At 46.1% G+C, this 14,345-nt stretch overlaps 1 protein-coding gene and 1 pseudogene across 4 annotated transcripts; one reads left to right on the top strand and one right to left on the bottom strand.

The window, feature by feature from the left end:
• The first annotated feature begins 5,430 nt into the window (after positions 1 to 5,430).
• SNRPD2 (small nuclear ribonucleoprotein D2 polypeptide) lies at positions 5,431 to 8,040 on the top strand. Of its 3 annotated transcripts, none has more exons than XM_026715473.2 (3): positions 5,431 to 5,550; positions 6,202 to 6,381; positions 7,607 to 8,040. In XM_026715473.2, coding segments are annotated over exons 1-3 (357 nt in total). In that variant the 5' UTR covers positions 5,431 to 5,548; the 3' UTR covers positions 7,782 to 8,040. The 3 variants fall into 3 exon arrangements, with proteins under 3 accessions (XP_026571258.1, XP_087795458.1, XP_087795457.1); XM_087939332.1 differs by having other exon boundaries at positions 7,488 to 8,040; XM_087939331.1 differs by having other exon boundaries at positions 5,538 to 5,791.
• A 1,397-nt stretch (positions 8,041 to 9,437) lies between these two features.
• LOC113445945 (adenosine receptor A1 pseudogene) lies at positions 9,438 to 12,119 on the bottom strand (annotated as a pseudogene). Its single transcript, XR_015744730.1, has 2 exons — positions 11,979 to 12,119; positions 9,438 to 11,396 (listed from the first exon to the last, which is right to left on the bottom strand). The product of XR_015744730.1 is annotated as an adenosine receptor A1 pseudogene (transcript).
• Positions 12,120 to 14,345: the final 2,226 nt, after the last annotated feature.

Below are 14,345 nucleotides of genomic sequence, written 5' to 3'. Positions count from 1 at the left end.
AGTCGGGCAACTGTGGGAACTTCAGCACCCAGAATTCCTGGCTAGGAAAGAGATCTGTTTTTTGGGGATCACCCACAAAACTAACCACCTTCGGAAACGAATCACAGGCCTAGATTCTCTCAACGCAACCCACTTGAACAGGGGTCATCGAAGTTGGCTGGTTTAAGACTTGTGGACTTCAACTCCCAGAATTCCTTGTCTGGCTTTCAGGTGCCTTGGAAAATAGGTTGAGCCCCTCCTCTCTGTGACGGAAGGGACCCGGGAGGTCTTCTAGTCCAACCCCCTGCTCCATCAGGAGACCTTGTCATTTCAGACAAATGGCAGCCTCTTCTGAAAAGCTTCCAGTTTTTAAGCACCCGCAACTTCCAGAGGCAGGCTGTTCCACTGACTGATTGAATGAGGCTCCCTTATTTAATAGGACTGAAATCCTTTCCCAACTATGTTAGCTGCCCCCCTCAAATTCACTGGCCCTTCCGGTGTTTTTAGAATGGCAGGAACAGTCAAAAGGCAAAAAACCGCAGAGAGCTGATCTTGATTGATGGCTAACAAAATCAGTGTCTATTAAAATGTGTGAACCATAAATGTGACTATTGGGCTCTTTCTAATTTTTATTTTCAAACAAGAAGACGTTCACAACTTTGCACTCTTAGGCTAAACTATTTTAGAGCCTGATTTCTGTAAATAAATATTCTTCCAATACTTAAGGGGCTGTCACAGAGAAGAGGAGGTGGTTTGCCTCCAGAAGTTGTCGGTGCAGCAACACTGGAAGTTTTCAATAAACCAGGATGATGAGGACCAGGATGATTCTGCTCGCAACAGAATACCCTACAGCACCAGGCTTGAAAGTTTGGGCTTGGACAACCTTGAACTACACCGCCTACAGCTGGACTTAAGCATAGTACACAAAATTATCTGCTACAATGTCCTACCAGTCAATGACTACTTCAGCTTCAACCACAGCACACAACAGATACAAAGTCAATGCAAACCGCTCCAAACTTGACTGCAGAAAGTACGACTTCAGCAACAGGGTGGTCAATGCCTGGAATGCACTCCTTGACTCTGTTGTAACATCCTCAAACCCCACTACTCCCTTAGCCTTAAACTATCCACTATTGACCTCACACCATTCCTAAGAGGTCTGTAAGGGGCATGCATAAGTGCACCAGCGTGCCTACTGTCTCCATCCTATTATCCCCATTTATTCATACCTATTTCCTGTATTCTTACTCATGTTTATACTTATACCTATCATCTCGTGATTGGCAAATCAAATCAAATCAAATCAAAAAAGTCTCCTGCTTTGAGTAAAGGTCACATTAAAGACCTCCAGGGTCCTTCAGGCTTTAGGATTCTATGAAATCTATGACATATTCATTTGGGATAGTCTGTCTGGGAAAAAAACGGTTCCCTTAACACTGGGGGGATGGGGAGCCATAACTGGATGGCCAGGATTACGGGATTGAATTTTGTTGACGGCCGAGTCCCTTTGTGGCTGGCCACTTAACTTGAACAAAGTTGGAAAATCCTGTTGGTGGGAATTGGTCAGCGAGACCAGCAAAAATGGCAGGTTTAAGGGGCTGATCTTTGGGGCGTCTTGGCAGGAGATAAAGTATAGGTAGTCCTCGACTTATGACCACAATTGAGCCTAAAATCTCTCTTGCTAATCAAGACAGTTGTTACGTGAACTTTGCCTCATTTTATGACCTTTCTTGCCACAATTGTTAAGTGAATCACTGCAATGGATGCTGCAATGGACGTAAGTATGAAAAACGATCACAAGTCACTTTTTTCAGTGCTGCTGTGACTCCGGTCAGTAAATAAACTGCTATAACTCAAGGACTATGTATAGTAGGAAAAATCCAGATATTCTTTTCCAGGCCCCCTGAACCCCAGCTGGCCAAAATCCTGGCTTAAGGTCAGATTCCTCACACACACACCCCACAATTCCACAATTTGGCTCTTTTCCAGAGTTCACTGGTGCTGCATTCTAGCCCAATGAATAATCCCCGCTACCTGTTTATGGTTTCTATGGCTGGCAAATGTTTTGGCTACTCTGTTTATTTTAAAATGAAAACAATTGTGAACTGACAGCTGAAAAAGACAATATTGTCTTCGAGTTCAACGTTTCTGAGCAACACGGGGAAGAAAGATTTGCTATGGCCATATTCTGGACTGTTTTTCTCAAATTCCCAGTCCAGTTTTCAGCCCTTCTGAAGGTCTTTTGTCTAATCGGGCCCGGCCTGTTCAAGTTTTTAACTGAAACAAGGTCGACTATCTTCTTCTGTGCCTTCCCACATTCTTAACATCGAATGAAAAAAGTTGTATTATAAGATAGGCAACAAAAGAAACAGGTTTCAACTCTTCTAAATCAAGATTCTTTGGAAAAACGCTCAGGAAGAAGGCTGCAAAAACTCAGCAGCAGAGACGCGTTGTGTAAACAAGCTGGTTAGGGTGCACTGCCTTGCCACACAGCCCGCCTGAAAAGGTTTGGCAATGTTTGAATGTGGGATGTTGCTTTGGGAGTCAAGTTGAGGAGAACTGGTTTTTCATCTCTGTTTTGGACAAGGTGCTTAGATTTTGAAAAGGAGCTAAACAAACTCAAATCAACGTGTCTAGGCCCAACATACCTCAGCTCCCCCCAATTACATTGGTGGAAATAAAGTCTTTTTCTGCCGTCAGTTTTCTGGGTGTTTCTATAAATGGGACATGAAGTATCCAGGCACCCGAGTAAGAAAACTGATTTCCAAAAGAGAGAATTTCAGACCTGAGAGCAATAGCAGAGCTTCAATAATCATGGCCAATTGGATCTAATGTTGAAGGTAGCAAGCTAGAAAGCAGGCGACCGTGAATTCTAGTCCTGCCTTAGCTATGAAAGCCAGATGGGTGACTTTGGGCCAGGAGTTCTGGTCCCGCTTTGAGCAGGAAAGTTGGCTTGGGGACTTTACGCCAACCAGCAGGTGAATGGCAGTTTTAGTCCCACTTTAGGAATGAAATTCAGCTGGATGACTTTGGGTCAGTCACTCTCCCTTAGCCCAACCCACCCGACAGGGTTGTTGTTGTGGGAAAATAGGAGAAGGAAGGAGCACAGGTAGTTGTCAACTTACAACAGTTCATTTGGTAACCACTCAAAGTTACCACTACATTGAAAAAGTGAGCGACGTCCATTTTTCACACTTACGACCACTGCAGCATCTCCGTGGTCACATCAAAATTCGGGTGCTTCCAACTGGCTCATATTTATGACGGTTGCAGTGTCCCAGGGTCACGCGATCCCGCTTTGTGACCTTCTGACAGACAGTCAACAGGGAAGCCAGATAGCATAACAATAGCAGACTTATATAACGCTTATTCTGACCAAGGCTTCCTGAGACCGTAATTAAGCACACGCTTAGTCCAAAGAACTCGTTTTATTTCAGCGCTGGGAATTATGTGCATTCCCAGCCTGTACTGAGTCCCTTGAGATAAGCACTCACCTTTCTCTCCTTTGAATGGCTGCCAACAACTAAAGTGCCAAATTAAGTGTAAAAATCCAACCAAAGTACAAAGTCCACACAGAGCTTCAAGGATTAATCGTAACAGAGTAAACAACATTGCTTCCTGCAAAGGTTTCTCTATCTTTGCACCTCCTTTATACCTTAGGGGAGGGGCAATCACCTCCAAGCCTTACTCTCGAGTCGACCCTTTTGTCTCAGCTGCTCTTGCCTTCTGACAGCTCTGTGCATGCGTGCACTGGGAACAGGCTTCCCTTGCTCCTCTGCCTCGCTGCTGCCAGAGTACAGAGGCTCCAGAGGCAGCACCCGACTCCCCGATGGTCCTGGCCCCATCTCTGCATTGGACGCAGGACCCTCGTCCGAGTCCTCCCCAGACTCCCAGACTGGTCCCCGTTCTTCCCCACTGTCCGATTCCGCTGCCGTCTGCACAGGCTGCCGCCGAACCACAACACTGCTTCACACTGCTTTACAGGCCTCTCTAAGCAGTTTACAGAGCCGGCGCCTTGCCCCTCAACAATCTGGGTCCTCGTTTTACCGACTTCGGAAGGACGGAAGGCCGAGTCGACCTAGAGCCAGTGCGAATCGAACCCCCGGCAGTCGGCAGAGTTAGCCTGCAATACTGCATTCTAACCACTGTGACACCATGGCTCCTGCACTTGTTTCTAACTTAATAACGACACTGATTCACTAAACAATTGTCGTTAAGTGAACCAATGTAGTTCGTAAAATGGGACACCGAACTGTCTCACTTAGGAATGGAAATTTTGGGCTCCATCGTGGTCATAAGTCGAGGACTACCTGTATTAGGTCCGTCCGCGGCCTTGAGTTATTTGTAACAGTAATAAAGGCAGGATACAAATCAATCAATCAATCAGCTTACAGGGATTCCCAATAGAAACCTCACATCGCTCTCCAGTTGCTGGGTTGAAAAGACCCCTCCGTGGTAGATCAGCGACGGCAGCTCCAGCCTCCTCGTCTTTTCTCGAAGTTGGGGGGCAGCGGGGGTGGGATCAGGCTCTTTCCCAAGCCAGCGTCGTTCCCCCCCCCGACATCCAAGGGTGGAAATGCAGAGCTGGACCTGAAGCGAAGAAGAATCGGAAGGGGAAAAGAAGCCACAAGGCCAGGATCTCCATCCAGGGCGGTTGGGGGAGGGGGGGACGGGTGTCCATCGAAGACCGACTCAAAGGGGTCGTTTTGAGGGTCATTTAGACAAGGCTGGGACCTTGTTAAGCTGGTCCAGCATCTTGGGGAGGGGGAAAGGGGGAGTAATCAGGCCTGGAATTTTGAGGCCCCGAGTTCGAATCCTCCCTCAGGTGTGAAAAAACAGCTGGGCTGACTTTGAGCTGGCGTTTTTTGTTTTTTTTTCCTTCAGAGCAGCCCACCTCGCAGGGGTTGTGGTTGTTGGCAGAGGGAGCCTCCTCTACTCCATCTTAGGCAATAAACGCGCAGTAAATAAAACATCGAACTCGCCATTAAACCACGGGACGGAGGGGGGCTAATTTGACCAAAGGGTGGGGGGCAGGTGCCACAGTTGCTTGAGGTTTGGGTTCTTGGGCCCAAAGACTTAAGGGTGGCGAAACCAGGCCGAGGAGGCCCAGGTTGCCAGCCCCGCTCGGTCGTGGGTCTCTCATAAAGAGCCTGGCCTACAGCGCAGGGTTGTGGTAGTAGCAAATCACAGTTCAGACAAGTCCAGTCCAGTTTCAGCCACTTCAGCCAAGAGGATACAAAATGAAGTCAAAGGCCACGCTCTTTTCCACTCGGACCCTTTTGCTTTCCCGCGTGGAGGCTTCGCACGCCCCACGCCTCAGCAAGACCCCCACCACCATCACAGAAACTGGTCCCTCCGGCGCATGCGCGGTAGAAAAAAACACGAGGGTGGTGGGGTGGGAATTTTTTGACCCGCTGGGCTCGCCGTCCAACCCCCCCTCCGCGTCTTTCTCCCCGTTACTTTCACGCATGCGCGACCTCCGCTTAGCCCGGAAGCGGAAAGTGTTCCTATCTCAGCGCGCCGGAGTCGTTTCCCAAGCGAGCGGCGGATCCATTGCAGCGGCATCATGTGAGGGAGGCCGGGGGGAGATTAGGGGGCGCGGGACGTGGGGTGGGAGACGGAGTTGTCCCTGCGTGTGTGTTTGTGCGGTTGTGTGAGTGTGTAAAATACTTATAGAGGCTTCTTCTGGGCCTTACCGTAAACCTTGGAATAGGCGCCCCTCTCGAAAAACCTCCTTCTCGCCTCTCTTCTGGAGTAACCGCCGAGGGGGTGGGGCGGGAGAGGAAGGAGCCCCTCCTCTGGCTTTATGGTATGCCCTCCCCCCCCCCAATATACAATGAGTGTGTATCTTTGTGGTTGGAAACTAGAGAGCAAGGGGACCCCAAGCAGGCGAATAGTAATAACTTTCTATTGTTATTCTGAAAAGCCGGTTTATATCTGTAGTCTGGCCATTTATACATGTTGCATCTGGATGGTTAATTGTTCTACATTTAGAATATATGCAGAATAGAAGTCGGTTAAAAAGAATAATTTGTTAAAATAAAGAATTGATTTGTTAAAAAGGAATAATTTGTTAAAAGGAAGCACTGATTTGTTAAAAAGAAATATAGTGCTACTAAGAGAGCTTATTTTCATCCAATTAAAGGCTTGGGGCATAACCTCAAAATCGAATATTATGTATTTATTTTCCCCTTTTTTCTTTCCTTTCTTTTTTTTTAGGAGCCTCTTAAATAAGCCCAAAAGTGAGATGACCCCAGAAGAACTGCAAAAGCGGGAGGAGGAGGAATTCAACACAGGGCCTCTGTCAGTGCTCACACAATCTGTTAAAAATAATACCCAAGTGCTCATCAATTGTCGCAATAACAAGAAGCTCCTGGGGCGTGTCAAGGCCTTTGATAGGTAGGTTCTCACCTGGGCATGCCTCCAATCCGTCAGAGGATTATCTGTGGGCTTCCTTTATATTTTTAGTGAAACAGTTAGGTGGTGTTCTCGTTTGTTTAAGGTTTATTATTCAGAACAAATACAAGGGGGTCCACAATTTATTTAATGATCAAAGTTACAATGGCATAATTGTAATGAAAAAAGTGACAACTGCTTTTCACACTTAAGACTATTGCAGCATCCCTTCGTAATCAGAATTTGGGTGCTTGGCAACTGGCATGTACTTACGACAGTTGCACTGTCCCAGGGTCATGTGAATCACCAGTTGTAACCCTCCCAGTTGACTTCCAACTAGCCAAGTCAATGGAGGAAGCCAGATTCGCTTAACAACAGCATGATTCATTTAACAACTAGTAATTCACTTAACTGTGGCAAAAGAGGTCATTTTAAAAAAGGGGGCGCAACTCACTTTACAACTGTCTTAGCAGTGGAAATTTGGGGCTCGGTTGTGGTTGTAAGTCGAAGACTAGCTGTAGGCGGCTATGGGGTTCCCGAGAAGTAAAGGTGCTTTGGACCCAGCATAGACGGTACACAACTGTCAGTGGCCCCTTAAAGAACAGGTGCTTTTCCTGGGCTTAGGTGGGGTTCCTATGGGCTGCAATAATATGTCTATCATGAATTCCCAGGGAAGCTCATCATTCCTTTAAGTAGCTGCCAGCGTGGATAAAAATCGTGTTTTTTTAAAAAATAAAAATTTAATTTAAATTGGATTTTTTAAATCAAATTTATTTTAATAATAAAATGCTTTTGGAATAAATCTATAGCTTTCTATTTAAAATACATTAATAATTTAGTGTATTCATCATGAAATGGAGCTTAGTTATATAGCACAAGGCTGTATATTCTGCAATATTGGGAATGTTGGTGAGTCAACAGCGGATCAGAGATGTCAGTTGCTCTTTAAAAATTATGATTTAAAATGAGTTGATTTAAATCAAGCCCTTTTACTAGTGATTTTAATCAAGATTTGAATCAAATCCACCCCTGGTAGCTGCCAGCGGGTAGCATGAACACCTTGCGCGATGGATTCAAAGATCCGTTTCAGATCAGAATAATTTTTTCAGCCTTGAATTCTGTGGGGATCTACCTCTCTCCAGAACTTCCTCCAGGGTGGTTGCGAAGTTGCCAGGAGCCGCACAGGGAATCTCTCCTCTGCGTAACGCCAGGCACTTTCTTCCACCAGGCACTGCAACATGGTGTTAGAGAACGTCAAGGAGATGTGGACCGAGGTGCCCAAGAGTGGGAAAGGCAAGAAGAAGTCCAAGCCGGTCAACAAAGACCGTTACATCTCGAAGATGTTCCTGCGAGGAGACTCAGTCATTGTCGTGCTGAGGAATCCCCTCATTGCTGGCAAGTAAACAGGCTGAGGTGGCTCACAAGCCTGGCAGTGCCAAGATGCCACGTTTAGGATCCTTCTCAAAAGACTGGAATCTTCTTGCCTTTAGTTTTAAGGCGGGGACATCTTATAGTCAACCGTCCTTCCGATGTTTCTTGTGTCACAAGTGTGCAGTTCCGTGACGTGTTGATGCATGAAATTTCTCCCGTCAATTCAGTACCATGTGGGATTTTGATTTCCCCCCGCTTTCTTTTTATATAATAAACATTTTGTTGAATTTGTTGGATTGCTTTTTTTGGGGGGGGGGGTAGGGGGGGCTGTTGCTGCAGGCATTTCTGCCTAGTATTTCGTGATGTTGGAGAGAGTTATATTTATGAATAACTTGAGTTTCTCCCGTCTGGTGCTGTATGATGGTTAGATGTTAGATAAAACTTGTTTGCACTTGGAGACAGTACAATTTTATCGTATTTCTGACAGGGCAAGTAATTTGACCTTCTTTCCTCTTTGTCTTCACCACCTGGTTATGCAGCATACCTTAAAAGATTCTTGGATCAAATCAAACGAAGAGTAGTTTTTGCAATCAGATGCCTCTTGCTTTCTGTTTTCTGCCCAGCGGTTTGAGACTGACTACGCCAAGCCTACATGTGTTTTCATTCAAAGAAAATAAGTATTTTTAATCCTGTGAATGCTCTCTTCTTGCCTTACTGAACACCTATTTTAAATACCACTGATAAGGAAAGCAGGATCTGTTTTCTAATTCCAGCATTTTCCATTAAATACCATCACCTCCCTAGCACCAACAGGAAAAAAAAACCCCATCCTAATCCCAGATCTCTAGCTGTAAGGGCTGAAAATGGTGAGGCAAGAAATAGTCTAAAACAGAATAATTAGGTAAATACCAAGCATGTTTCTCTAATTCTCAAGGGGGGAAAACAGTAAAAATTGATTCACTAAAAAGGCAAAAGATTTAAACCCTCATCTCGCACACAAATACATATAGTTTGATTTCTACTATCTGTAATAGATTTAATATAGGACTTCTTGGTTGCGATAAAGCAACTGATCTGAGTTTTTGATTCGGTAAGCAAGTACGTGATTTATGGGCTTGAGTGTCTGGAGAACAGATTTATTATGTCTGGTATGAAGTCTGATATCCCAGTATCATAAATTTATCACAAATAACTTGTTAATTTACCCCTAACATAGTTTCAGAAGTGAATTGGAGTTGGGTGGCAATAAAAAAATAAAACAAACGTAAATTTAAAATCATAAAATATTTTAAGATTTGACGTGTTGTAGAATTCACTATTTGTAGTCAAATTTACCATTTTTCTTCAGTATGAATTTGTGTGTAAACCTGATTTCTACTATAATCCTGCAATTCCCTGGGTTTTTTCCCTACATTCTTTTCCATGGTGTGTTGTCTGTTCTGCCATAAGTGCCTTCTCCACCCAACATGAGAGGGTTAACACGAGCTAACCTCTAGGCCCAGGGGTCATTTTCTTATTCCACCCAAGGTCGGTGCAATTTTCATTCCCCCGCAGCCTCTGAAAATGTCTTCATATTGCTTCCATATCGGATCTTTTTTACCCCTTCATGCATCCTTCAGTGATGTCTTTTGGAACTTCAACCATTACATAAAGACACATTTATTTTAAAAATATCAATTATCTCCCGGGGAACATTCAGCTGAATACATCGAGTAAAATCCTACAGTCCTATGGGGAGTAATTCTGTAGAGGGACAGGTGGCTTTTTCGGAAGGGTCTTGGCAGGACTATGGTTGAGGTGCCCTACAGTCTTTTCATCACATGTGGGAGAATGAAGATAGAAGTATGGAGAAGTACTTCCACCCTGCATTTCCGGAAGTGATACAAATTGTCTTTACACAATGGGTTTGCCATTAACTCAGTGGTATCCAACCTTAAGCCACTTTTAAGACTTGTGGACTTCAGCTCCCAGAATTCCTCAGCCAGCTTTAAGGAATTCTGGGAGTTGAAGCCCACCAGTCTTAAAAGTGGCCAAGGTTGGACACACCTGTCTTAGAACATGTCCTTACTCAGCACCTACTCAGTAAATGCAACTCATCAACAGCTACGCGATCCAGAAAGCAAATGTTTAGTTTTTCAAGAAGTCTATACTCAGTTCTAAGGAAAGTGAATCCAGTCCAGTGTTCTTGGTGCAATTTTGAAAAATAATCAGGCAGCGATCTGTAAGTTGGTCATTGGCTGATGCTCAGGGTTTTCCTTCCTGGCTAAGACAGCACAAAAAAGATAATATATTTCCAGGTCTTCCTGCCCCCTCTTGTGGAGAGAAGATTAATGGCTCTGATGTTTTCTTTCCGATTTGAAGAACTGTGTGACTTTACTCCCAAACGCTGGGTTTCTAAATTCACTTGCCTGGCAGGAAAGTGTTATGAAGCGGTGGCACCCCTAAACTGTGGGCGGGCATGGTCCCAGATGTGGAGAGCGGGCCGGAGCCACAGATGCAGAGAAGGGTGCTTTCGAACGCGTCTCGGAAGGACCGCATGCGGAAGACGTAAACCACCGGGTTGATGGCAGAGTTGGCGTGGGAGAGGATTATGGTGGCCAGGATCAGCTGGGTGGGGATGCAGCATTTGGGGCAGAGGAGCATGATGGTGTTGAGCACGTGAAGCGGCAGCCAGCACAGGATGAAGAAGAAGAGGATGATGAAGAGCGAGGTGGCCGTCCGCATCTGCTTGCGGATGATGATCCGGTGTCTCCTCTGAGCGCTGATGTTGACCTCCCCTTCGGCCACTTTGCGGATCTGGCGCCTGACCTCCAGGAAGATGCGCCCGTACAGTATCAACATGACCAGCAAGGGGACCAACATGCACATCATGAAGTTGAAATAGACCATGTAGGTGTTGGTGATGATGCTGTTGAAAAGGCACTCCCTGCTGGGGGGCAGCGGGTGGTGCCAGCCCATCAGAGGCACCAGGCCGGTCAAGATAGACAGCAGCCAACAGGCCGCAATCACCAGCAGGGAGTTGCGAGGGCTCAGCAGAGACTGGTACTGGAACGGCTTCAGGATGGAGACGTACCTCTCCACAGCGATGGCCAGCAGCCCAAAGATGGAGGCCTGGGTAAACACCAGGAGCAAACAAAGCATCAGGAGGCACAGCTGGGGCCTGGCCTGCGGGTACCCCACCTCAGTGAACTGGGCGCAGGGGATGACCACCGCCCCGACCAAGAAGTCCGCCACAGCCAGCGAGATCAGGAAGTAGTTGGTGACGTTGGAACGCAACTTCCTGTTCCACAAGATGACCGTACAGATGAACAAGTTGCCAGCGATGGACAGCAGAGCAGTCAGGCTGTCGCTCAGCAAATAGGGGATGTCCACAGCAGACGGGGACGTCGTGTTAGCTTCGAGGGGGCACCGAGGCAGCTGAAGGGAGGATGAGTTCTCCACGCTATCCATTATAGGAGCGGGGCCATTTGGATTCGGTCTTAAGGAGAGTCTTCCCTTCCGGTTTCTGAAGCTCTGACGGTCGTTGTCCCATCGACTTCCACGTTTGAGGAAAGGGAGGCTCGGTGAAATGGGGTCGGGGAGGAAGAGAATACGCCACTGAGAATTCCGTCGGGTTCCGCCGTCATGCTGGCTTGCGTTAGCCAAGTCTGTGAATCAAAAACATTTAAATCGTCCACTTGTACAGGAAGGAAACAAAGGGGCTGTATTTTGGGGTCCTTGGTGCTCTCTGAGCTTGGCGGCTTCCTTGCAGACATTTCAGGGCCCCACTAGCTAACACCATCAGTGCTAGAAGAGAGTGGGGTTCATGGAAAGGAGGAAGAGGGGGAGGAGGACTGGGGGTTCTTGGTGCTCTCTGAGCTTATTTTCTTGCAGACGTTTCATTACCAAACTAGATAACACCATCACTGCTAGAAGGGAGTGTGGTTTGAGGAAAGATGGTGGAGGAGGAGGACTATGTGGTCCTTGGTACTTTTCCTTTTCTGAGCTGGGTTATTTTCTTGCAGACATCTCATTACCAAACCAGTTAACATCATCAGTACTACTAGCCCACAGTCCAACCCTGAGCTGCAAATATTCTCTTCTATCAGAAAGTGACAGCGATGTTTTAGTCTTATAAAAGCAAGAGCTGAGAATAGCACCCTCGACTTTGGAAAGTAAATACTCCTTGCCAAGAAGCAAAAAGGGAGATGTTTTCTTTGGAAGACCCTAATCAAAGCTGGCTGACTTACCTACAGATCCCTGCTGTCATTCCCCCGACGCAAAGGGATGCCATCGGAAGCGAGAAAAGACGCCTGCAGCCTTCTAAAATCACTTCTGGAGCAATCCGGTCCAACCCCGGCTCATTTCTTCCTCTGCTGCCTCTGCCTTCTGATGTTTATGAAAATGAGATCTGATAAGTCGCAGTCGGCATACAAAAGCTGCTGCATTTCGTACAGAAAGGGATAGAGCAGGGCCAGGCAGCCGAAAGAAGGTCTGCCTTGCTGCAACTAGAAAAGAGAATGGAAAAGAAGAAGAAGAAGCGGAACCACTGCCAGATGCATTTTAGATTCTCTGGGATGAGACATGTAGTAAAGTTGCTATCACGTTCCAGCCCTGAATGGGCTGTGTGTGTGACAGCAACAAAGCAGGAATCGCTTCTGCTATCTCATACAAACCCCTAATTTTCTCAACCTCTGGGCTGCTGTGAAGGAGCCACATGATTCACACAAACAGTCCCTACAAAGAGACTCAAGGTAAACATCATGTACTTTTGCTTTGTTTTGCTTGTGGTGTTTGCATTAAAGATATAGGAACAGAGTCACGGCGGGGGAAAAAGTCCACAAATTGCATTATATCCCAGAATTCTGAAGGAAATGTTTATTCTCTACTTTAGAAAAGTCAGCAAGTATCCCTTAAAAGTTTTTTAAAATTATTTTTACATCAAGGAAGCCTCTATACACACATATAATAAATATAATAAATATATATTTTTATCTGCCAAGAAACAAATCAAAGGCACCCTAAAAGCTATTATCGAATGGAAGTTCATTAAACCCGTTAAGCTGCTTAGATGCTGAAAGGAACCAAGCACAGCTGTGAATACAGCCTGGATAAATAAATATACAATCCCCAGCAGTAGAGTACAAGCATAATCTAGAAATATCAGCTTGGTTGAAAAGGTCACTCATTACGGGCTAGTTTTTCTATCTGAAAAACAGCTAGCTTTTTTATTTGTGGGCGAAATTTCAGAGATTGGTTTTTGTTTGTTATGCGTTCGACTGTTCTATGAAAACCACAATTGCCTTGGAGAGCTAAATCAATATTTGGGGGCAGAAAAAAGGGGATTTCAAAGGAAAGGATGAGAAGAAAGCAACCTCTTTTGGGGTGGGTCCTTGTTCTCAAGTGTGTTATTTTCCCTGCATTTTAGTTCAAAGATGATTAAATTTATTTGCCACTTATCTCATGGTTCAAAATAGGTATTAAAAATATCTGTTTTGGAAAACTTTAGGTTTTTTTTTTCCCCTGCAGTGTTATGATTGTTTCCTATCATTTCTTGGCTAGATCCTTTTACTGGCATTATCACACCAATTGTATGTAACTTCTGAGGGTTATTTTCGCTCTCTAAAGGGTAAATAAAAACAAATCGGGTATCTTTTTAAATAGTGGAGCCTAGTAGGCTAGAAACGTTAAGAACTGCAAAGATCTTTTAGCATACGTTTTGGCAAATACATTAAATGTGGCTTTCATTGAACATATACATGGTTTGCGTGTGAGGCTGGGATGCATTTGTGTAAATATATCCCTACATTTATTTGTGCATAAATAAATCTAACGGGTGGGCACCATAGTTAATCCTTCTGAAATACAGTATTTAAATTAGTGCTTGAAATGGCATGGCTGGGGCATTCTGGGAGTCGAAGCCCACACATCTTCAAGTTGGTAAGTTTGAGGAACGCTGCTTTATTGATTAAAAACGACGGAGCAGCGAAGGTGGTCAGTCTCCAGCCATCCCTCAAGGAGAACGTCTATCTACGACTTCCCATCCCATAAAAAAAAAAAACAAAACAAAAAACAGCCCGGCGCTTTTATCCCGCGCCTTTTATACTGGCGTCCTCTCCCGCATTTTGGCGGGAACGAGAGCGGCGGCAGCCGATTGGCCAGCCTCTCTTTCCCTTAAATTCCCATTCCCCACCCCTCGCCTCCGAACCAATCGGCTCCCTCCGCCTGTTCTGTGAGAGGGGGGAAGGGATTACCCTCCCGCCGCTCTGGCCTGTCATGGGCAGGCTCCGCCCCCCCCTCCCCTCCATCCCGGACGCTCCGGCGCGAGCGCGCGCGCGTCCCTGAATGACGCGGGCCCCGCTCTGACGCGAGCGCGCGCCGCTGGGACTGCCGCTTCGCGCTCGCCCTTCCGTCTCACACCCCCCACCCCACCCCCGTGCTCGTGTCCGCCATAAAGGTAGCGAAGGTATCCTGAGGAGATCCTATATCAGCTGCTCGCCTCGTCCACCCCGTTGCTAATTTATTAAGATCTGAGGAATTGGGGGGATTCCCCCCAATCTATTCCTCTCTTTCCTCCTACACCACCCCCCACCTCAAAAAATATACATAAACTGTTA

Source organism: Pseudonaja textilis, chromosome 10, assembly GCF_049901715.1.
Source record: "Pseudonaja textilis isolate UNSWEBS1 chromosome 10, rPseTex1.2, whole genome shotgun sequence".
NCBI lineage: Eukaryota > Metazoa > Chordata > Lepidosauria > Squamata > Elapidae > Pseudonaja > Pseudonaja textilis.
This window is presented reverse-complemented; position numbering and strand designations above follow the sequence as displayed.

What these genes read in the sequence shown, in the direction of transcription:
- SNRPD2 (XM_026715473.2), top strand. An exon ending in CGTGTCAAGGCCTTTGATAG is followed by an intron (nt 6,382 to 7,606) that starts GTAGGTTCTCAC and finishes TTCTTCCACCAG; the next exon opens with GCACTGCAACATGGTGTTAG.